Source organism: Carettochelys insculpta, chromosome 4, assembly GCF_033958435.1.
Source record: "Carettochelys insculpta isolate YL-2023 chromosome 4, ASM3395843v1, whole genome shotgun sequence".
Classification (NCBI taxonomy): domain Eukaryota; kingdom Metazoa; phylum Chordata; order Testudines; family Carettochelyidae; genus Carettochelys; species Carettochelys insculpta.
The window spans coordinates 112256706-112279090 of NC_134140.1; the positions used below are offsets into that span (position 1 = coordinate 112256706).

At 48.3% G+C, this 22385-nt stretch overlaps 1 protein-coding gene across 1 annotated transcript in view; it reads left to right on the plus strand.

Moving 5' to 3' along the window:
- CENPE (centromere protein E) overlaps nucleotides 1–19758 on the plus strand; it is a 92557-nt gene extending 72799 nt beyond the window's left edge. Inside the window, exons 40-46 of the mRNA XM_074991989.1 lie at nucleotides 823–1044; nucleotides 1665–1868; nucleotides 2199–2311; nucleotides 14949–15046; nucleotides 16678–16840; nucleotides 17302–17561; nucleotides 19407–19758. Of these exons, the coding sequence (XP_074848090.1) occupies nucleotides 823–1044; nucleotides 1665–1868; nucleotides 2199–2311; nucleotides 14949–15046; nucleotides 16678–16840; nucleotides 17302–17561; nucleotides 19407–19504 (1158 nt within the window). The 3' untranslated portion in view covers nucleotides 19505–19758. The remainder of the gene's footprint in view (nucleotides 1–822; nucleotides 1045–1664; nucleotides 1869–2198; nucleotides 2312–14948; nucleotides 15047–16677; nucleotides 16841–17301; nucleotides 17562–19406) is intronic.
- Nucleotides 19759–22385: the final 2627 nt, after the last annotated feature.

Sequence of the window (22385 nt, forward strand, 5' to 3'; positions counted from 1 at the left end):
CAAAACCAAACTAACACAATTATAGTTTCATTTAGAAACATGAACTCTGTGTATTAAAGGTCAGTTTTAAATATGATAGTAGATCATATCATGTGCAGTCTATTTATAGGCATTTTTCATGGTTAAGTAAAGTTTATAGGTCATGTGACCAGAGCAAAGTGGGATGCAAAATCTTCTTTCATTTAAGGACCTGATCAAAAGCCCATTGGAAATCCAAGGAAAGGTCAGGTCACCTATGGACTTCAGTGTGCATATTATGTGTCTGCTTACACATCTTTAGGACTTGATCCAATCACTTCTGTTTCTTCGAACTCTCTTCTCCTAGGATATTATCTTGTTTTTCCAACACCACTTGAAGACTCTATTATAATAATCTGGTAGAACTTTGTTCTACTTTTTCCTCTTTTCCACACCTTCCCTTTCCCTAAACACTCAACCTATACTAGTGGGAGTAAAAGTTTAAGAGCAGGAAATTCTGTATTCTCTTATGAAGCAGTTATATTTCCCGGCATCCCAACTTTTTGTGGTTCTTGAGGCCAGACATCTGAACCTAAAAGTCCAAGCTGTACCTCCAGGAGGGTCTTCAGGACTGTCTCCTATGTTGTACATTGGAAATAAATATATTTTAAATGCATACATTTAACTTTTTTTAATCAGTTTCTGCATAATTATTTCGCCATTTGCCTGCAAGTGGATGTATGTAGTCTGACAAGTTACTTGGATTTATTTCTTATATATCTTTAAAACCAGCCACAAATAAAATACTATAAAAACTAGTAGTCTTACAATTACATGCACGGCATTATTTTTAATTATTTGTAGATGCTCCTTCAAACTTCATCAGAGATGGATACCATAACTGCCAACTATTGCAAGGATTCAGAAATAGAACTAAAGCAAAGAAAAAGAAAAACTGAGGAGTTATTTAAACAACTGAAGACAATTAAGGAACAACTGGCACCTAGCGGTGTTGCTAATCTTGCACTAGAAGAAGAAAACTACAGACTTTTTAACCAATTAAAAGCTGCAGAACAAGATATAAAGGTAAATAATGTCATATGCTAATTCAGTTTAAATCAGAAATGCAAAACAAGCTATAGAAAAAGCTGAGCAATTTCACAAGCTACTTTAAAGTTTACATGTGGTCAGACAGTCTCTTTGTGATAGACTAGGGATTGGCATAGAACTCAAAACTACTATTAAAAAGGTAAATGTCTTTTATTTCAAATAACTGAGAAAGGTCCTGTTGGATCAGAACTGAACTACGAAACTAGAAATATGCATCAGTGATTATCTCAATACATAATTTTGTAATAGAAATTACTATGTAATTGCCTTTAGCAAAGAAATGTAGATTTTTTGGTACATATGCAAGGATCTTAAGAGTGTAGGGCAATTGAATAGCTGATGATAATTTATAATCACTTGCCAGATTAATTTGTTTTCTACAGTTCTGAGCATGCTGGAGTATCTGGAAGAGTATCCTACTGACAGCCCCAGAGGCTGCAGTAGTTGCTACAGGCAGGCAGCACAAGCCACCTTACATTTTCCAGCTAACAGAATGAGACATCTTTATTTCCTTGGCCTCTAATACAGCTGACAAGCCTGCCAAATGTTTTTGTAATTGCTTGTATTTCTTCTGATAACTTAATATTTTTCTTAAGATTATGAAAACAACAATCCAAAAGCTGGAAATTTCAGTAAATGAAGCAGGAAAAAACGTCAAGGAGAAGGAAGACAGAATAGCCATCTTACAAACAGAGATGAAAAAGAAAGTTGAAGCAAGTGAACTTGTCCAACTTCAGGCTAAATTAAATGAGACTGAAAAGTGTCTTAAAAATGTGTTAACAGAGAAACAGACTCTCAAGGTATGTTGTGTTTCATTACAGAACTTCATAGTTACGTAAGCAAAATGTTAGCCCTGTTTTCTACTAGGGGATAGGAAGAAATTCTAAGGCTCTTGAACACCAGCCTGTTGCACTCTGTGGTACTGGAGCAGTGCATTATTTTCTGCTTGGTTTAGCCTGTGTCTTCAGACCTTCTCAGTGAAGCAGCAAGTAGCCAGGCTTGGAACCCAAGTGAAACCATTACAATCAGAGTCCTGACTTTGCAAAATGGTATTTAAATATCCGTAATTAATTTGAACAAATAACTCTCTTCTCACTGGATCTCCTTTTTCCTTCCACCCAACGTATCAGGCGAAACTAGATAAAGGTGCCACTTTGTATAAAGAAGAAATTGATAATCTCAAAACTCAGTTGGTGAAAGCTGATATGGAAAGAATGAAACTGTCCAGCATTTTTGAACAGAAGTAAGTTTAATTATTTTACTGTCCTATGCATCCTATTGTTTGCCAATTCTCTTTTGAAAAGCATAAGATCTGTTATTGGGAAGTTGTATAAAAAAAACAAAACCAACCAACCCACAAGTTGTTTCAAACATTCTGTTTAGATGCTGCAGATCTCTCTGGATTAGGTAGAAACTGTACTTGAAAATATAAGCCTTATTAGATATTTGGTGCTGAAACATGGTTTTGAAGAGATTCTGAATATTGTAATTTCTGGATAGATCAAAAGAATTTTGTCCTGGGTGAGATTGTGTAAATTTTTAAATACATCGTGATTTCTTGGTGAAGAGTTCCAGTTCTTGTCCATTCAAAATAGGTGTGTGCTCACCACATACACCAGTGGCAGAAGATTTTTCCCCTCATCCCTATCCATAGGGGACTGGCTCCAGTGTCCACAGAGTGCTAGGCACATGCCATGCTATATAGGGCGCTACTGGAACCTCTCCACCCTCAGTTTCTTCTTGCCACTAGTGATGGTGCTTGGAACTGCACTGTTACAGCTATTCCTTTTGTGCCTCTCTTACCGTAATTGGTAGATTCCCTCTATTCTGTTGATTGTTTGCAGTTCAGAGTTTGTAAGTTCCGTGATATGTTTCCTCAAGACAGGGCATGTCCTGGTCCCCTGGCTGTATGTTGTTTGTTGCCACTAATGACCCTCACAACTACTGTTTACTGTGCTCAGGTGAAGCACACATTAGTGACAAGTGCTGGATTTCCAAATTCTTGAGGCCGCAAACTAAAAAGGAGACAGACATTGAAAAGCTCTGTGGATGGAGTCAGCCCTTGCCTTGGCACATGATCAGTGCTCAGATTCTGTGCCACCCACTAGCGCCTTGGTGTGCAGTACGCTGCCAGTACTGTCCAGAAGCTGTCACCATCCCCATCCTTGGCTCTAGCTAAAAAGCCTAAGAAGGCAGGCAGAGGCAGATATCCAGGCCCACTGAAAGAGATGGGCAAGCAGGGAGTTGTCAGACCCTGCTTTGGCAGCCTTATTGACCTAAAGGCTCCACCTCCAATTGAAAGGTGTAATTGACCCTACTTCTCACCACCCACCTCATGCAGGGGTGCCCTCCGTGACACAGTCACAAAAATGACAAGAAGTCTTTGGCAGATTCCCTCCTCCCTGCCAAGTCTCTGAAAAAGCAAAGTACAAATACTTCATCCTCACCCATGTACATGAGTAGTTCTTCTTCGAGTGTCCCCGTGGGTGCTCCACATTAGGTGTCGGGCTCGCCCGGCGCCGCAGATCGGATCTTCCAAGCAGTTTCTGCCGGACCGCGCATGCGCCGGTGCGCGCCGCTCCCCCGCGCGCTCCCGGCCATGTGCGCGATCCGGTCCCCGCCAGTTCCTCTTAACCGCCGTCGGCTGCAGACGGAATCCAACTAGGCTAAGGCCAAGTAGTGTATTCAATGGCTTTATCTGTTTTTTCTTAAAGTTTTTCAGGCACTTAGGCTACTATAAGCTAGCCGTTTGTTATTTTGTAAAAAAAAAAAAAAAAAAAAAAAAAACAACAACGAACAAGCTAGGAGAGGGACAGCTCAGCCAGTCCCAGTAACAAGCGCCGGAGGCCAGGAGCTAGGGCTATCAGCCCTCCGGCTAAGGCAGACCATCGGACGGGGAAAACGGCACAAAGAAGGTGCTAAGTACCCACTTAAAAACACAAAGACTCACCAACAATGTCCTCTTCAGGCTTTAAAAAAAAAATGCTGCTTCTTGACAAGGCCCTCCAGCCAGAAGTGCCGGAGCGGCCGCAGCAGGAGGGACCCTCCGGGGCCCTTAAAAGGAAAGCTGCCTCCCTCACCCCATCAGCGCAGAAACGGAGGAAAGTATCTCCAGCCCGATCCCTGCCGGCAGCAACAGCGAGCGGGACGGGAGGAGCAAGCAGCCCCCAGCCGCAGCAACAGCTGATCGGCGGCGGCACGGAGAGCCACGTGGAAGCGGCTCAGCCTCCAATACTCAGCCAGCCGCCCCGCACCGCAGGCAGGGCGGCGGCTAAGCAAACGCCGGTACTGGCGGCACCGCAGGCAGCGGCACCGACCCCCGGGGAACCGGCGGTGCAGAGCGCGCAGGCACGCAGCCTGCCGGCACCGGAGGACACCGCACATGCGGCATCGCCCTCGAGCGTGCCGAGCTCGGTGCAGACGGGGCCGGAATCCCCTGTATGCTCCCCAGCCCAATCCCTGCCGGCAGCAACAGCGAGCGGGACGGGAGGAGCGAGCAGCCCCCAGCCGCAGCAACAGCTGATCAGCGGCGGCACGGAGAGCCACGTGGAAGCAGCTCAGCCTCCGATAATCAGCCAGCCGCCCCGCACCGCAGGCAGGGCGGCGGCTAAACAAGCGCTGGTACCAGCGGCACCGCAGGCAGCGGCACCGACCCCTGGGGAACCGGCGGTGCAGAGCGCGCAGGCACGTAGCCTGCCGGCACTGGAGGACACCGCACGTGCGGCACCGCCCTTGAGCGTGCCGAGCTCGGTGCGGACGCCGGAATGCCCTGTATGCCCCCCAGCCCGATCCCTGCCGGCAGCAACAACGAGCGGGACGGGAGGAGCGAGCAGCCCCCAGCCGCAGCAACAGCTGATCGGCGGCGGCACGCAGAGCCACGTGCAAGCGGCTCACCCTTCGATAATCAGCCAGCCGCCCCGCACCGCAGGCAGGGCGGCGGCTAAACAAGCGCCGGTACCACCGACCCCTGGAAAACCGGCGGTGCAGAGCGCGCAGGCACGCAGTCTGCCGGCACCGAAGGACACCGCACATGCGGCACCGACTTCGAGTGTGCCGAGCTCGGTGCGGACGTGGCCGGGATCCCCTGTATGTCAGGGGCGGAGTTACCTCCTCAAGGGAGGGGGAAGACTGCACACAAGAGGAGGCATTGCAGCCCCTCTCCGCACAGGGCTGTGTAGTTGCTTTCTCACAGCCCTCCGCTATGTTGCAGACTCCAACTAGAAGGCAGGGGTCCCCCCCCTCCTTGGCCTACCCAGAGCCCCCTTCTCCATTTCTGCAACCAGCCTCGCCCTGGCTGGGACCACCTCCATCGCTCTCTCCAGGGTCTCGACGGTCTCCCTCCCCCAGACGCAAAGGGTATGCACCAAGGGAGTGGTCTAGGTCACCTTCCCAAGACCAGTGCTTATACTGCCGTGGTCGCCCCTACCACGCAGGGCATAGACACCATCGGCAATCTACTAGGGAAAGATCCCTACGAACGATCTCGTACCCCCAAGGGCAATTGTGACCGGGGACAGAGACGTAAGCATCTCAGGGGGGACTGGTTATGGAACCCCGAGATTTTTCCTCGCACACCTCTAGTGAGAGGGTGTACCATCATCAGCAGGAACCGGAAGGGTCCAGAAAGACGTACCCCAGCGGTTCCTCGCTTTCCTCCCCGGATGAGGCTACGGCCCCGGGGGGCGTCCATCCTCCGGACGATCTCAGACAGTTCCAAGAGCTGTTTTACGAGGGTGGCCTTCACGCAAGGCTTCCAGACAGCAAAGGTGCAAGAGCAACACCATAAGCTCCTCAAAAATCTGAGACCTCCGGCCTCCTCCAAAATAGCAATACCGCTGATGACGCAATCTTGGAGCCTGCCACTATGATATGGCAGACTCCTGCGACTATTCCGCCTGTCCACAAAAGAGCGAAAAAAAAAAAAAAAAAAAAATACTTCGTGCCCACGAAGGGCATGGAGTTCCTGTTCAGCCACCCACAACCAAATTCTTTGGTGGCGGAGTCGTCGCAACGTGGGGGAATAAACAAACATGCCAAAAAGCTAGAGCTGTTGGGCAGAAAGGTCTACTCCTCCTCCACGCTACTGTTGCCAATGGCAAATTACGCAGCGCATCTAGCGAACCATAATTTCAACAACCACATTAGGTTGACCTCCCTCATGGACTCGCTTCCAGAGGGCACGAAACCAGTGCTCAAGGCCATCATCCGACCATTTTATAACCAGTGGCAAAGGATCACCACAGACACATGGGTGCTGGAGATCATAGCCACGGGGTACGCCATCCCCTCCCAGTTGCTCCCACCGCCATGACCTCCACCCGGGGCCCCACCTCCAGGAGACCTCCCATGTAGCGAGGCTCAAGCAGGAGGTAGACCATCTCATGCTCGTAGGGGCAGTGGAAAGAGTGCCGGAGCAACTGCAAGGGAGAGGGTTCTACTCGAGGTACTTCCTCACGGGGAGGTCCATCTTAGATTTTCGAGGCCTCACCGGTACCTGCGCAAGCAACGTTTTCGGATGATCACAAACGCCTCCATCCTTACGGCACTAGACGATGGAGATTGGTTCGCAGCCCTCGACTTACAAGGTCCTACCGTTTGGGCTCTCCTCAGCCCCCAGAGTCTTCACCAAGACCTTGGCAGTGGTGTCAGCCTACCTGCACAGACAGGGGGTATTTATATTCCAGTATCTGAATGACTGCCTACTCAAAGGGGCCTCAAAGGAGGAGGTACTACGCATAATATGTGTCACAGCAGGCACGTTCTCTTCGCTCGGCCTGCTTATCAATCTGACAAAATCAAAGACAGACCCCACACAGGACATAGAGTTCGTAGGGGCACGCATAAATTCTATTACAGCGAGGGCGTATCTACCAGAGACTCGCTTTCGGGCCATCGGCTCCCTCGCGCAAGGCTTCACCTTCAGCCCTATGGTGCCGGTTCTGACGTGCTTACAGCCGCTGGGCCACATGGCAGCAGCAACGTTTCGTACAACAGAACGCCAGGTTACACATGCGCAGCATGCAGCATTGGCTGGCGAGCGTATACAAACCGGCAGCACACACTGTTCACAGGATGGCGTCGCCCACAACGGAGGTGCGCAAATCCCTGCAATGGTGGGTAAACCCAGAGAACCTGCTAACAAGGGTACCCTTCCACCAACCACACGTATTGGTTTTTCTTACTACAGATGCCCCCCTCATAGGGTGGGGAGCACACATGGGCGAAGAGGTGACGCAAGGGCTGTGGTCCTCTATGGAGCAGTCACTGCACACAAATATACTGGAGCTCAAAGCAGTGTTCAACGCCTGCAGACACTTTCGAGACCAACTGAAAGGCAAGGTAGTCGGGATCGGTACAGACGATACCTCCACCATGTTTTATATAAATCGGCAAGGAGGAGCTCGGTCCCGTGCCTTATGTGTAGAAGCAGTCCGGTTGTGGAACTGCTGCATCGCCAACAATGTAACCTTGAAAGCCTCGTACTTACCAGGCGCTCGCAATGTGAAGGCAGACCAGCTGAGCAGGCGTTTCGCACTCACGCACGAGTGGCAGATCCGTCCCGATCTGCTGCAACCGATTTTTCCACGCATGGGGTTTTTCCCCAGATAGACCCTGTTTGCTACTCAGCACAACAAGAAGTGCCCACAATTCTGCTCCAGGGCAGGACTGGGACGGGGGTCCCTGAGGGATGCCTTCGCGATCTCATGGAGGGGCCCCCTGCTTTACGCTTTCCCTCCCACAGTGCTCATCCACAAAGTGTTGCAGAAAGCCAGGAGGGAAGGAACCTGAATGATCCCGATAGTCCCAACGTGGGATCGACAGCAATGGTTCCCCCTATTCCTGCGCATGTCGGACCGGCCACTGAGGTCCCCTCCGGTGGCGCGGGATCTGCTCACGCAAGCCCAGGGGTCCATAGTGCATCCGCACCCCCAAAGCCTGCGACTACAAACGTGGTTAATCCATGGCTCAGCTCCCTAGAGAGCACATGTACGGAGGAAGTGCAGCAAGTCCTAGAAAGTAGCAGGAGGACTTCCACCAGGAAGACCTTCAAGCAGAAATGGACTCGCTTTACGGCATGGTGTTCTACCAAACAGCTAGCCCCCTTTCGGTGCCTATGGCTGTGATATTAGAGTATTTACTGGACCTCAAGAGAGGAGGACTCTCGCTATCCTCGTTTCAGGTCCACCTGGCCGCCATTTTGGTGTTCAGACACGAAGAGGAAGGGCACACGGTGTTCGCCCATCCCATGGTTACCAGGTTCTTCAAAGGGCTGGTAAGCCTATACCCCCCTCAGAAACCGCTTCCACCTCTGTGGAACTCGGACCTGGTGCTTAATGCGAAAAGGGGACCACCGTTTGAGCCTTTGGCCACGGTTTCCCTCCGCCTCCTTATGATGAAGACGACCTTTCTTCTCGCAATCACGTCAGCTCTCAGGGTGAGCGAGCTTGAGGCAGTTATGGCAACGCCGCCCTGCGCTGTTTTTCCAAGGAGGCGGTAACCATACGGCTGCATCCAGCCTTTGTTCCTAAAGTTTCTTTCTGAGTTTCATACTAACGAACCTATTGTTTACCCTTGTTTATCCAAAGCCTCATAACTCTAACAAAGAGGTGCGCCTACACCTCCTGGACGTGAGCAGGCGCTAGCTTTCTATATGGACAGGACCAAGTCCTTCCGGAGAACGGATAGGCTCCTAGTCTCTATCGCTCCCAAATCAAAAGGAGAATGTCTCTCTTCGCAGAGAATCTCTAAGCACATCGTATCTTGCATAAAAATGTGCTACAAACTCAAAAAGACTCCTTTACTGGCCACGCCCAGGGCTCATTCCACTAGGGCGGTGGCAGCATCAACAGTCTTTTTTCAAGGGCGTTGCGCTAAAAGACATTTGCAGAGTGGCGACCTGGTCATCCTGTGACACCTTCGCCAAACATTACGCCCTTCACAGGGTATTCCAAGAGGATACCCGTCTCTTGGCAGCGGTCCTCTCGGGGACAAGCTGCACATAATCCGATTACCCACCTCCTATCTTGGGTTACTGCTGGGTAGTCACCTAATGTGGAGCACCCACGGGGACACTCGAAGAAGAAAGAAAGGTTACTCACCGTAGTAACGGTGGTTCTTCGAGATGTGTCCCCGTGGGTGCTCCACTACCCGCCCATCCTCCCCGCTCCGGATCTCTGTTTAGTGTTTTGCAGGAGCATCCGAGGCGGTTGGTCAAGGAACTGGCGGGGACCGGATCGCGCACATGGCCGGGAGCGCGCGGGGGAGCGGCGCACACCGGCGCATGCGCGGTCCGGCAGAAACTGCTTGGAAGATCCGATCTGCGGCGCCGGGCGAGCCCGACACCTAATGTGGAGCACCCACGGGGACACATCTCGAAGAACCACCGTTACTACGGTGAGTAACCTTTCTTTATATGCTCATCCAGCCCCTAGTTCCCTTGTTGTGCCAGTGGTGAACCACCAGAAGTGTGGGGACTGACTGAGTACCACCCCAAATCATAAAGACTCTGTGACACTCTTTCTTTATCCTCCAATTCTTTGTGGCAAATCACAGATCCCTGGTAACCTGCTATGATATAAATGTCAGGTGATGACCAAATTCGAACACACCCTCCCTGAGACTTTTAAAAAGGAGGTCTGAATGCTTGCCAACAAGTATGCCACATCAGCTAGAGCAGCAGTCCAGGCAGCATCTGACATGGCAGATCCTGTGGCTCATATCATGGCAACTGCTGTCTCCATACATAGGGCATCTTGGCTGCTCCTCTTAGGGCAGGAGTTGGCCAGCTGCAGCTCCAAAGCCTCATGCAGCTCTTTAAGGAGTCATTTGCAGCTCCTGACACTGACCCCTCTGCAGCTCCAGACACACTAATGACCCTGCCCTGCCACTGCTGAAACAATAGCATCTATCTCCAGCCTGGCCAGCACTCAACTTTCCCTCCTCCCCCCGTCTCTCATCTGGCCAGGTCAGGAGTTGTGGTGGGGGTGAGAGCTGCATCTATTGCTGTGCCATCTGGGTTCAAGTGAAGCATGGGGCAGGGGCTGCAGTGAGTGAGGTCCTGCTCCAGATAAGTACAGAGAACTTTAGGTGTCTCTTCCCCTGCCCCCACTTCTCTGGTTGCTTTTCCTGCTCCTGAATGCCCTCCCCTTTGCTGTTATGCTCTGTCCCCAGCAGCAGTGTGCTGACTCATGCCTCCATGTGACCCGGCCTGGCAGTATCTCTGCCATTCTGCTTTAGGCTATCTGGGCATGTGGCAGTACACTGTCCCCACTCCGCGCTCTGGACACTGTGTGCTGGTTCTGCAAAGCAGCAATTGTTTGCTGCTGTTGCCTGACTGGGGGAGGGTGCAGAGCAGAGACACTCGCCTTGGGAATGCTGGCAGGATATGCATGCAGAGCATCAATGTCAGTATCTAAGGCAGTGCACTCTGTTATGTTCTTTTATAGGACAGTGTCACCAGTCAATGGATCAGTGATCACTGAAATCTCCCTGACACAATTCAAGTAGGCAGCAAGCCTGTCCCTGGTCTCCTTAGGAGAAATGGCCATATGATTATGCAGCCATAACCCTGCCACTGAACAGCTCTTAGTGATTTGAACCAACTCCAAGAAAATAAGTTCTGTTAGCTAACTGAATCATCTAGTGCTTGGGAAACACTATTTGCTGCCAATTATTACAGGACTAGTAAGCATAGTTATAGACACAATTTTATGTTTAGAGGCCGAATTCTACAAATGTCTTTAAAAACGTGGAGTAAATGCGGAGCGAAGTCCTCTGTGCAAAAATATCTTCTGGCATCATGGGGTTAGACTTTGTCCTAAAATTAGTTTAAAACTCTGACATTATTTATTAAGGACTGTCTCATATTCACATGCATTGTGGCTCTTGAAGTATTGAGGCTCAGTATTCAATTCAAGATCTCTCCTTTACCAGTAGTAGTAGTAGTAGTAGTAGGCATCCTTCACCAAGCAGACCAATTCAGAGCTCCATTGGCTGAAAGACTTGTGCAGACCTAAAGATTTTAGACTTATACATCCCTGGATCTGCATTCAAAAAGTTCGTCCTCCTCAGCCCCAAGGTTTCCATTCCTGCCAGTAGGTGGCAGAGAGCAATACAAGGACTATAAGAGGAGTCCAGGTAAACAATCCCAGCCTCCTTCCCAAGCAGGCCCTGCCTGTTCTAAGCCTGTGGACAAATACCTGTTTTTGAAGGTGTACCTGAGGGCAATGTACCACTCAGGTTTTTAGATCTATCCTATTTCTTATTTACCCACTGTTTATGCTCCTTCCTTCCTGCCTGGCATTCTATGAATACAGACCAGTGGGTCCTCAACATAGTGCAGCAGACCTATACCTATACCCTGCAACTAATCTCCACCCTGTCTGTCTTCAGAAATCCCTCTCAAAATCTACTCATGCAAGAAGTCAAGGGGCTGCTGCAAATAGCTGCAACAGAGGAGGTTCCACCTCGTTACAGGAACCCAGGGTTTTATTGCTGCTTTTTGTTTTAATCCTCAAGGCCAGGGGCAACCTTGGGCCCATCTTGGACCTTCAAGACCTAAATCACTACCTGGTGAAGTTCAGGTTCTTCATGGTCCCATGGCCTCCATCTTCCCCTTCTCTGGATCCAGGACATTGGTATGCCACCCTTGATCTCAAGGATGCATACTTCCAGATCAAGATTTTTCTAGGCATACTTCTCATCCTGATGAGTGGGCTCTCCAGCTAGAGGTGACTGTCATTCTCTTCCAGAGGCGAGGCACTCCTCAAGTGGATCTGTTCACTACAAGACATAAGAGGAAGTGCTATAGTTCCTGCTCCAGGCGAGTGTTGAGCCCAAAGGATTCCTCTGATTCCTTCTTCCTACCATTGGGGGTGGGGGCTATTCTTTGTCTCCCACACCAATTCCCCTCTTCAGTAGGGTCCCACTAAAGGTCAAGCTGGACAAGGCTCAGGTCATCCTCATTGCCCTGATGTGGGCATGCCAATACTGATTCAGCACTCTGAGCCTGGCAGCGTTCTGACCACGGCCCCTGCCATTTCAACTAGGCCTACTGTCCTGGGATCATGGTAGTCATTTGTACCCCAGACTTAGCATTGCTGCGCTTTATGAAGCTGGAGGAGTGATTCTCCTGAAATAAAGTTAAGCAAGTCCTCAGAAGCCTTTAACCAGATACATGTTGCAAATCTCACCCTTCTAGCCACTGATCCAAGGTTCAGTCGGTGTTCTTCCATGTCATGACCATCAAGTTCTTAAAGAGCCTCAAGAGGCTCCTTCTCAGGTTTGATCTCCTGTTCCCCAATGCAACCTTAACAAAGTCCTTTTCAGGCTTACTGGCTCACCATTTGAGCCCAGGTTCTCACGCTCCCTTTCACTCTTGTGATGGAAAATAAGTTTCTTTTGTAGCATTAATGTGGGCTAGGTGAGTTTGACAAATGACATTGGAGCCATCTTATACTGTTTTTCCATCAGGGCAAGTTGTAGCTATGGCCTCACCCCACCTTTCTCCCAAAAATTGTTTCCACATTCAGCTTGAATCAATACAGCTATCTCCTTGTCTTCTGCCAGAAACCACATAAGACCAGTAAGAAAAGGCTCCTCCACATCCTAGATGTGAGGACAGCTCTTGCTTTTTACCTTAGACACACTCCTTTTGTAAGTCATTCTCACTCTTCTTCACATCTGCCAAAAGGATAAAGTTTCTCCCGGGGTCCTCGCAGAGAATCTCTAACTGTATATCCACTTGCACTTGGACGTACTGAGTTAGCAGGAGCCCAGCCACTACCACTAGTGAGAGCACAATCAACTAGGATTCCAGTTTCTTTGGCAGCCTTCCTGGTTGTCATCCCTATTCAGAACATCTGCCAGGCTCCCATGTGGTTATCAGTTTATATGTGCATGACCCACTATGCCATCATACAGCAGGTTGGGCATGAGGCTGGGTTCAGCAGAGCTGTGTAGCAATCTGCATTTCCTTAAACTCCTACCTGCCTCCAAGGGTACTGCTTATAGTCACCTATATTGAATAAACGTGAGCCGGCACTTGAGGAAGAAAGAAGTTACCTGTTTCCATAAATGCTCTTTGGGATGTGTTGCTCATGACCATTCAGCATCCTGCCCTTCTTTCCCACTCTTGAAGTTTCCAACAAGAAGGAACTGAGGATGGAGAGGGATCGGCAGAGCCTTATATAGCACAGCATGGGCATGATGCTCTAGGGCAGGAGTCAGCAACCTCTCCAAGGCAGAGTGCCAAAATTTAACCTTTTGACCTCTGTGTACATTCTGAGTGCCGGCAATACTTTTAAAGTCACCAACAGCCCTACTTTCAACAGCTTCATTAATAAAGATGCAGAGCTTTACTGTTTGGACACTGGGGAAACTTACTCTTTAAGGGAATAACAAACAAGGCAAGATGTTTCTGTGCTGCAGAAGTCTCTGGGTGGATGTAGGTTGCCCTCTCTCACAAGGCCAGAGCAATGTTGGTTAGAGCCAGGCCCTTTCCTCCTTCCTGGTAGTGAGGGACACTAGTTACCCTGAGGATTGCTGCAGGTAGGACCAGCACATGCTGGGGCAGGAGAAGTTGCTGCCCCTGTCACATCTCCTCTCAGTGACTGGGTTTGGCCAGCATACGATCACCTCTTGGGCAACCTGCTGGGTCTCCTCCCCTTGTGCTTGGGGCACACTGCCCTGCCCTTTTTCCTCTGAGGGACCTGCTGCTTTTCTCCCCTCTGCTGCCATTCTCCCTCTGGGGGCAGAGGGTGCTCCCCACTTTCCTTTGTGGGGGAAGCAGGAGTCTGAGCCCCGATCCCCTGCAGGCAGAGGGCTGGATGGGCTTCATGCCCTGCTTCTACTGCTGCTTGGTCCAGGCCAGGAGCAGCACATCTTCTCTGTCTCCCTTCACACCCCAGGAGCTGTCACCTACCTGGAGCTTCCCATCACGGCAAGGCAAGTCAAGGGTTAAAGAGCCACCTGGGGCAGCACGAGGGGCGGAGTCCAGGTGGTGGGACAGAAGCTTCCCAGACCTCACATAACTTCCACTTGAGTCACATGTGCATTTTGTGCCCTGCTCCTACTGTCACCTGGGCCAGGAGCAGCTCATCTTCTCTGTCTCCCTCCTTGCCCTAGACCACGAGGCCTTCCATGAGCTGCCTGCCGCAGCAAGGCAAGAGTTAAGAGCCACTAAGCCGGGAGCCCTCCCTCCCAGCATGGCTGGCCCTGACCACTTCCCCAAGGGCAGGAGGGCCACGGGGCTGAGGCAGCAAGTGGAAGAGGTTGGTCAGGCCCCAACCCCGCAGCCAATAACCAGCTGCCAAGCTGGGCCCCATATCCCCTAGTGCTCCGCCCCCTTGAGCCCAGTGGGTACACCTCCCCCTCTGGGCAGGGGCTTGGCCAGGCCCACTCATGGTCAGTAATCAGTTGTGAACCTGCTGAGCTGGGCCCCATATTCCCCAGCACCCCTCCCCAGCTTGAGTCCCAAACGGACCTACTCCCAGCAGAGGCTCAGCTGCGCCACATATACCAATGAGAAATGGCTTGCCTGCCTCTCTTGGTGCACGTGCTGTGGGGGGTTGCTGACCCCTGCTGTGGGGGTAGAGTTTTCCTCTATAGATACTGTTGAGGGTTCTGGCACTGATGCATGTGGTGACAAGCACACTCGCTTCCATTGAATGGACATGAGCAACAAGCCTCAAAGAACACCAGTTAAGGAAACAGGTCACTGTGGGTAGTTTTTTTCCTGAGCTGATGTTTTGCTGATTTATCAGTATATCTGAATCTACTTAATTTCTCATTTTGGCTAAGAACAGACAAATAAGTGAAATGTTGTAGAAAGACCTTGGAAAAACTGCGAAAATAGTGGCTTCCTCTTTTTCCTTATACAGAATTGCAAATACAGAAGCTATTGCAGATCACAAAGAGGAACAGTTAAGAAAATTAAAAGAAGAACTCAGAAGAGCACAACAAGATCAGGATGTTACGAGTAAATATAAAATACGCAATATCTGCATAAACAAAACAGAATTGTGGCTGTGGGTTATACATAGGACAATAGACAGGAAAATGTTGGTCTTTTTGTTTCACAGTGGGCAAAGGGAGGGACAAGACTTTCTTTGAGACAGATGGGAGGTGAGGAGTAGCGAACTATCTGGTTGATTAAAAGCTTGTCACACCCCATTGTTAACTGTGGAAATCACAGTAATTTAGCTCCGGAGGAGCCCAGTTAGTCTGTAGTGTGTAGCTTCACAAATAACAAGCAATTCTGTAGCGCCTTAATGACTAACAAATTTCTTAGGTAATGAGCTTTTGTGGGTCAGACCCACTTCTTCTGTATGTGACTGCAGTAGTGATGAGGTGTGAAATTGAAGACCCCTTTATTTCTGCTCGTCATATCTGAAGGACATGTATGGCTATTTCTATAATTGTCCCACCACTTAGATTAACCATTCCTGGACAGAGTGGTACACTGTTTGAGATGATTTTTTATAGTGTGTGCTGTGTCAAGATGTGAGGCAGTGTGGTCTAGTAGGTAGAGCACTGGGCTGTAATTTGAAAGGCCTGGCTTCTGTTTTTGGTCCCGTTCACTGGAGTACTTTAAAGAGAGAAATTGATTTGCTCAGACTTAAACTTGCCCACCTGTAAAGGGGAAATAATTCTTTTCTTTTAAAGTGCTTTGAGATGTATTGATGAATAAACCTATGCACCGAGTATTATGGTTAGGGCCCTACCAAATTCATGGCCATAAAAAACACATCACTGACCAAGAGATCTTGTCTTTTGTGTGCTTTTTAATCTTTTACAATACAGATTTCACAGGGGAGATCAGCTTTTCTGAAAGTGGGGGCATTGCAGGGTTGTATTACCACCCTTATTTCTTCAATACCTTCAGAGGTAGGCAACCACTGAGCAATGGATGTTGCAGCAGCAGAGAAGTAGCAGGGGAACTATCCTTACATGTGTGCTACTACCTTCAAAGCTTGGTGGCTGGCGAGTGGCGGCTGTCGATTGAGGGCCCAGCTCTGGAAACAGCAGCTTTGCCTTGAGAGCTGGGCTTCCAGCCAGTCGTCCCTGCTTGCCTGCCACTAGGGTCTGAAAGTAGCACGGCTGCCAGTGGGAACACAGAACTACATGGTAGCAGTATTGCAACCCTCCCACAATAAATTTGCAACCCTCTGACAACTCCCTTCATGGTTAGAATCCCTACAATGAAACCATGAAACTTGCAATTTTTAAAATCTTATGGTCTTGAAATTGATTAAAATAGATTATGAATTTGGTAGGGCCCCAATTACGGTTATCTCATCTAACCATACCTAGTACATTATTGTATTTTAGATTTGTCAGTTAAATTTACTAGATCATCTGATTTACTAGAAAACCATTTGAGTTTCATACTAGGCTACTGATAATCTGTGATTCCTGTATAGAAAGGTTAAAGCTGTTGTAACTGTATTGATTACTGGGAACACTTACCCCCAAAAGGGAATTTTATTATAATTTTCTAGTCATAGAGCACTTCCATTTACTTTCTAAAGGTCAACTCTATTTGATTTTTTTATTGCCCAAGATATAATAAATAGTTTCTGATATAGATTCATATAACATTATCTCCAGTAATATCAGGAAAAGATGTTCCTCAGGAATCCCATGTGCCCCTGACATATGGTGGCGGCAGTGGCATTGTTCAAAGCACACACGTGCTCATTTTAAAATCTGAACAAGCTAAATTACAGAAGGAAATCCTGCAGTTGAAGAAGCAAAACGACCTTCTAGCAAGGTAAGTTTAAAAAGCTGATCATCAGTCAAATTTCTGATATTAACTACATATATTGCTATACTACTATTTGATGTGTAATCTAACTCAGTTAAGAGTTCATATTTTGGGGGCAATCCTAGAAATGAGAAAATTTGAAAGATCCATTTTGTTTTGATAAACTGTATTCTTTGTGACTTGGGACTTAAGACTTTCACACATCAGTGGTTGAATTGGGACACCACCAGTGGTGACAGGTAACCTATTCAGTCTCTCCTTATGCATTAGGAAAGGAGATGGCTTCCTTTCTTAATGCAGGTTACAGCTCTGAAAACTGGCACTCTCTGGTCCAGCTTCCTCATAGTACTCATCTTCTTTGGATGCAGGACTTGCCTTTTACAATTATCAAAGTTTTGGCTTAATTTAAAATTTAGAAAACCTATAGGTTTGCAGCAGTTTACACTCATCATTTTCTCCTTTTTAAGCAATGAGCTTCAGCTGAAAGAGGAACTTATAAAATGGAAAGAGAGAGCACTGAAAATGAAAGCACAGTCCTCTAGAGAAACCTCTCAGGAGATGTCACAGAGATCTCCAAGGAAGGCAGCGCCTCATTCACTTAAAGAGAAAATGCCTTCTCCTTCCAAGGAACATATATCTGAAGAAATTTTGCCTCTGGATTCGCAAAATATACCTCCTCTGACTGGTCCAAATTTCTTTGATAACTCAAGCTTAGGCATACTTCCAGGTGCGTGATGCAGTACTGTTTTTGTTAGGAACATCTATTTAGTGGAATAGTAAAGGATTGGGTAACCAAACCTCTGAGAGGTTAATGTCGGGACTACTCCAGTTTACTCATATGGCTAGGTGCATGCTGCTGGAAGAGCCGCTTGCAGAGCTAAATGGTATTTGTTGTAAATTGTTCATTTCTTGAACACCTGAGTTTGTTAACCTTTGGCTAGACTGACTTCTCAGGTTCAAGGTGGATCTTTGACACCCTTACCCATACTGAGAATACCAATAACTCAATGGTTAAGGCACTTCCATCTGGATCTTCAGAGCAATTGGGATATTAGCTCACTTGTTTGTTTGGTGTGTTGCTCCCTTGTTGTTCTCCTATCCCCTCCCCCACAAAAAAACCAAATCTGTTTCAGAACAAAAAGTGCCAACATCTCAAAAGTTTTCATAAACTGGCCTTCTTCTTTTCTTACTAGCGCTAAGGAATTCAAGGACTGGATAAGAACAGTGGAGTGAGAGCCACAAGTTCATTTAACCCTGTGATTCCAGAGGCAGTATTAAGCATATTTCTGTCTCCAAGGACTAACCTTTTATCTTTAAGAGCAAGTTTTGCACCCAAGCCACTGTACTGTCCACCTCCAGCTGCAAAGAGGGGAGCCTGGGCAATGTCTCCCTCTCCAAACCTTTCTCGTTCCTCCTATCCTCCTTTGCTCTGCTCTTCTTTCCTGCCTGTCTGTGCCACCCTGGTCTGCCAATAGTGGCTTTCTTTGCCTAGCCACCTATTGTGGAAAAAAGCCATTACAGTAAACCCACGATTTTTACTGACCCCAATTGATCGGCCTTTGGAAACAACGGATGTCCGCCAGGTCCTCCCCTCCCCCGCTCCCCCTAGGTGTTCCCGCAGCCTGCTTAACTGGGGCCTGTAAAATCCTAAAGCCCACCTTCCCCCAAAAAAATAAGGGACTTAACAGGTTGTCACTTCCAGCTGCCATGGTCTGTCGTGACTGAACACTCCATGGCAGCCCGTACCACTGCCACCTCGAGCTGCCACATGCTCCTCCTGCCAGGGATGAGGCCCATACAACAGGCAGATGCCACTTGCATGTGTGCCTCGCATCCGGTGGGAGGAGCACACGGCACCTCCGGGGGCAGCTCCACCAGCTGTGTGGCAGGGTGTGTCAGCTCCAACCACGCACAGCAGGGCAGCTGCAGCCGTGTGGTGGGGTCCCAGCCACAGGCAGCAGAAAAGCTCCAGTTAGGCAGTGGGGTCTAGCAGCTCCTCAAGCAACTCCAGCTGTTGTGGCCTCTGTAATCCCTGGCTTTTAGGGGGAGGGGAGAGAGACTGGTGCTGGGCGAGCCTGGCGTGGATGGGTGGGCAGTAAACCCTCATATTTAGCTTACTTTCTGTTTTAATGGATGCCCCTCCCCCCATTAGTCTGTTAAATTGAGGGTTTACTGTATTGGTGGCCTGTATTAAGCGCTAACAGCACCATTACCAGCACTCTTAGCTGTCTGAAAAGTCATCAGTACTCCCCAGCAGTGTGTTAAACTGATACTTCACTGGAGCAAGTTTTGACATTGTCACTGCTTTTCAGTGAGTGCCACCTAAATTGTTGCTGCCGCTTCTACCAGCAAATCTCCCAGTGTCTGAGCTCCCTTCAGAATTCCACGTCCCAGGCCAACTGCTGAGCTCAAAGAAGGGCCTGGTCTAGGTTAGGATTTAAATGTAGCGGGTGGCTCAGGTGGTCTACCTCAGTCTTTTGAAACCCTTCTAAACATCTAGTCCAAACAAAGCATTTGTACCCCAGTATGTGTAAACAGAGCAAGTTGTGAGTCTTTCTCTTCTTTTATATAGACATACAACCTGCAGGAACAGCATGTGTGGAAGATTCCTTTAAGCGCTGGTGTGGAACATCAGAAAAAGATAAAGCACCTGACTGCACAACCCAGTGAAATGTCCTCAGTTCACTGTCCTTGCTAATGGATTAAGGAAGATATGTGCTACAGGAATAGCCAGTATGTCTTAACTCTAGCCAGCAGGAAGATGCTTCCTTGGAGCAAGAACTAAGCAAATAATGTTTTGGAATATAAAAATGACTGCAAAAGATAGCATTGCCTGAATCCTGCTGGTAGCGTCACTATAAGAGTTCTGCATAGCTCCTCTTGCGATAGCAAAGGTAAAGAAGCCAGCCAGCTGAAGAGGAGCTGAAAACTGGAATGGCTTGCAAATCAGAGAATCTCTACTGTGAAACTTTTCAATATTAAACTTTCTACTCTGACTCCTAAAACAACCTCCCACAAAAAAGTTGAGACAAGTTTTTCTGCTGTTTTTTATTTTTTGTTCTAGTGTTCAGTGTTACTCCATTTTATATCTTGACTTTTCTAGGACACGAGAACGATGTTCTCATTTAACGTCTTTAAACCAGTTTACCACTATGTAACAACATTCTATTTATGATCTCACAATCAAGGCTGCGTTTAAAAAATATGTTTCTGCTTCATTTTGGCAGTGCACAGTTGAAGCTGGTCAGAGTAATTTTTACCTTTTTTCAATAAAGATTGCTATATGCAGACAGTCAAACTAGACTTGGTAATTTGTGGTAGGCAACAAAGCTAACGGTTGCCATTTCTTGTTACCCTTTGTAATTGTGGGTAGAGGGAGGGGAGGGGAGTGGAAAGCGGCAGGGGGTTCCTGCCTACTTGGTCACAACTGAGTGATTGGAAATCTCATCTACTGCAAGTTAAGGAGTTCATATACCCTTGCCATGCACCCTCCCATCTACAGTGGGGTGCTATTTAGTAAATTCTGCCATTCCCCGTCACCTCTCCAGAAAAGAAATAGGTAGTCTTACTGTCTTTCTTTGCCCAGTAAAGGATTTCAAAACTGTAGGGCTTTAGCAAGAGGTATCTTTCATAAGTCTGGGGTTTCATGGGGTTCAGCCACCGTAACAGGCCATGGTCATTCACCAGTTTGAAGGAGTTCCACCACAGATAATAGCTTGGAGCATCCACAGACTGTTTCACTGGGTGGGCTTCCTTTTTGTCAACTGAGTATGATGTCTCCCATGGAAACAGTTTCCTGTTGAGGTATATGGTAGGGTGCTCCTCCCCTCTGGTGCTCTGGGACAACAGTACATGGAGACCCAAGTCTGAGACACCTCTCTGAAACAAGAACTCCTGGCTGAAGAACAGATCTGTACATAGGGATTCCAAGCTCAACCTCCCATTCGGTTCCTGGGAGGCCTTTTTGCCATCCACTGACACAGGACTTCTTTAGCATTGGTCTTCACCAGGTCAGTTAGGGACACTGAAATGGCAGCAAATGCTGGGATGAATCGTCAGTCCAAGATTGCGAGGCCAAGGAATCTGATGCACTTGCTGCTTTATCATGGGGGAAAAACACACTTTCCCAGGGTCTGTGCTTTACTGGCCTGGGGCCTTCATTTTCCTTCATGTTGTTGGCCTGGGACCTTCATGTTTTTTCCATGCTTCATTTATCAGGGGAATCTGCCAATAATCCTGGTTGAGATCTAAGGTGGAAAGATAATTGGCAGCCCCCTGCTGGTCAAGCACTTCCATCAACCCATGGGTTTTTCCTGACAAAAAAAACCCAAAAACCTTGTGATCCCTATGCTCTAAAGCAAATAGTTGAGATTTGGCAGTGGTGGGCTGTGTGCCAGTGATGTGCCATTTTCCCATCCATATGAGAATGTGCCCAAATTCGGTCATTTTGCATGTGCTCCTTAGAGACTTGCTACAGCAGCACAACTCAGTTCTCCAAAGATTTCATGTACTGTGTATGTGGTAGGCTGGGGCTGACTAGGACGCTCCTTGTTTTTGGAGGTCCTGCCTGAGCTGAGAGCAGGGAATGTCTCAATCCTGTACTTTCAATGCTCCCCCTTCTGGGCTCTGGCAGTAAGTCACGCAGTGCAGAAGGGACAAGAGTGGAACCTTCCTAGACAGGGTGAATAGATTGTGATGAGCCTGGAGAGGAAGAGATTGGAGTAGAGAATGATTGGGAAAGTTGACCAAGGATAATGTATAGGAGGGAGGAGATACAGCTTCTGATGAGAAGCCAGGTGCAGGAGGAAGGGAACTGGGATTAGATGTTCCAGGAGTTGGACAGGGAATTAAACTGGGGGAGGGGGAGTCTAACTGGGATTGGACAAGGATCTCAAAAGATCAAGGAGTTAGTGCAGGGTGAGTGGAAGACCTCAAGTTGGGGAGGGAGAAAAGAAACACTTTGGCTGAGGAAGTGGGAAGAGGAACTGGGACGGGCCCTGCCAGAGTCTAGGGGTGAGATTTGGATTGACTGGCCAGGGCACCAGGGACTAGGAGCTGGGAAGGAAGATTGGAAACAATGGAGTGAAATAGGGGAGGGGGAATTGCACAAAGATTTTGGAAATGGGATCAGAAGCCTGAGGAATGGTGACCGGCACTGGCTAAGTGAGAATAAGCCTGGGACAAGGGGTCAGGAGAGGAAAGAGGTGTACTTGTGCAAAAGAATCTGTACAGGCTATTAAATGCTCCCCTCCAGAGTCAAATGAAATCCCCATTTGACTAGAGTCTTGCTGTTCTGCTGCTTCCATAAATGGCTCTGAAATACTCACACATTCTCTCACCCTCTCTCTGTCCTTCCCTTCCACTCCATGCCTAGTGCTGATCCACACAAAGACTGACCATTTACTACCTATATCAGTCACTCCCTTAGGTCAATGGGAAGGGTGTAATGGTTCCAATCCTGCTGATGAACTGCATCTCAATGTGACGCCATGTGCTGGAATTTGTGGTTTGTTTGTTCACTCCCCTGCAATTTGCTTTAAAAAAACAACTA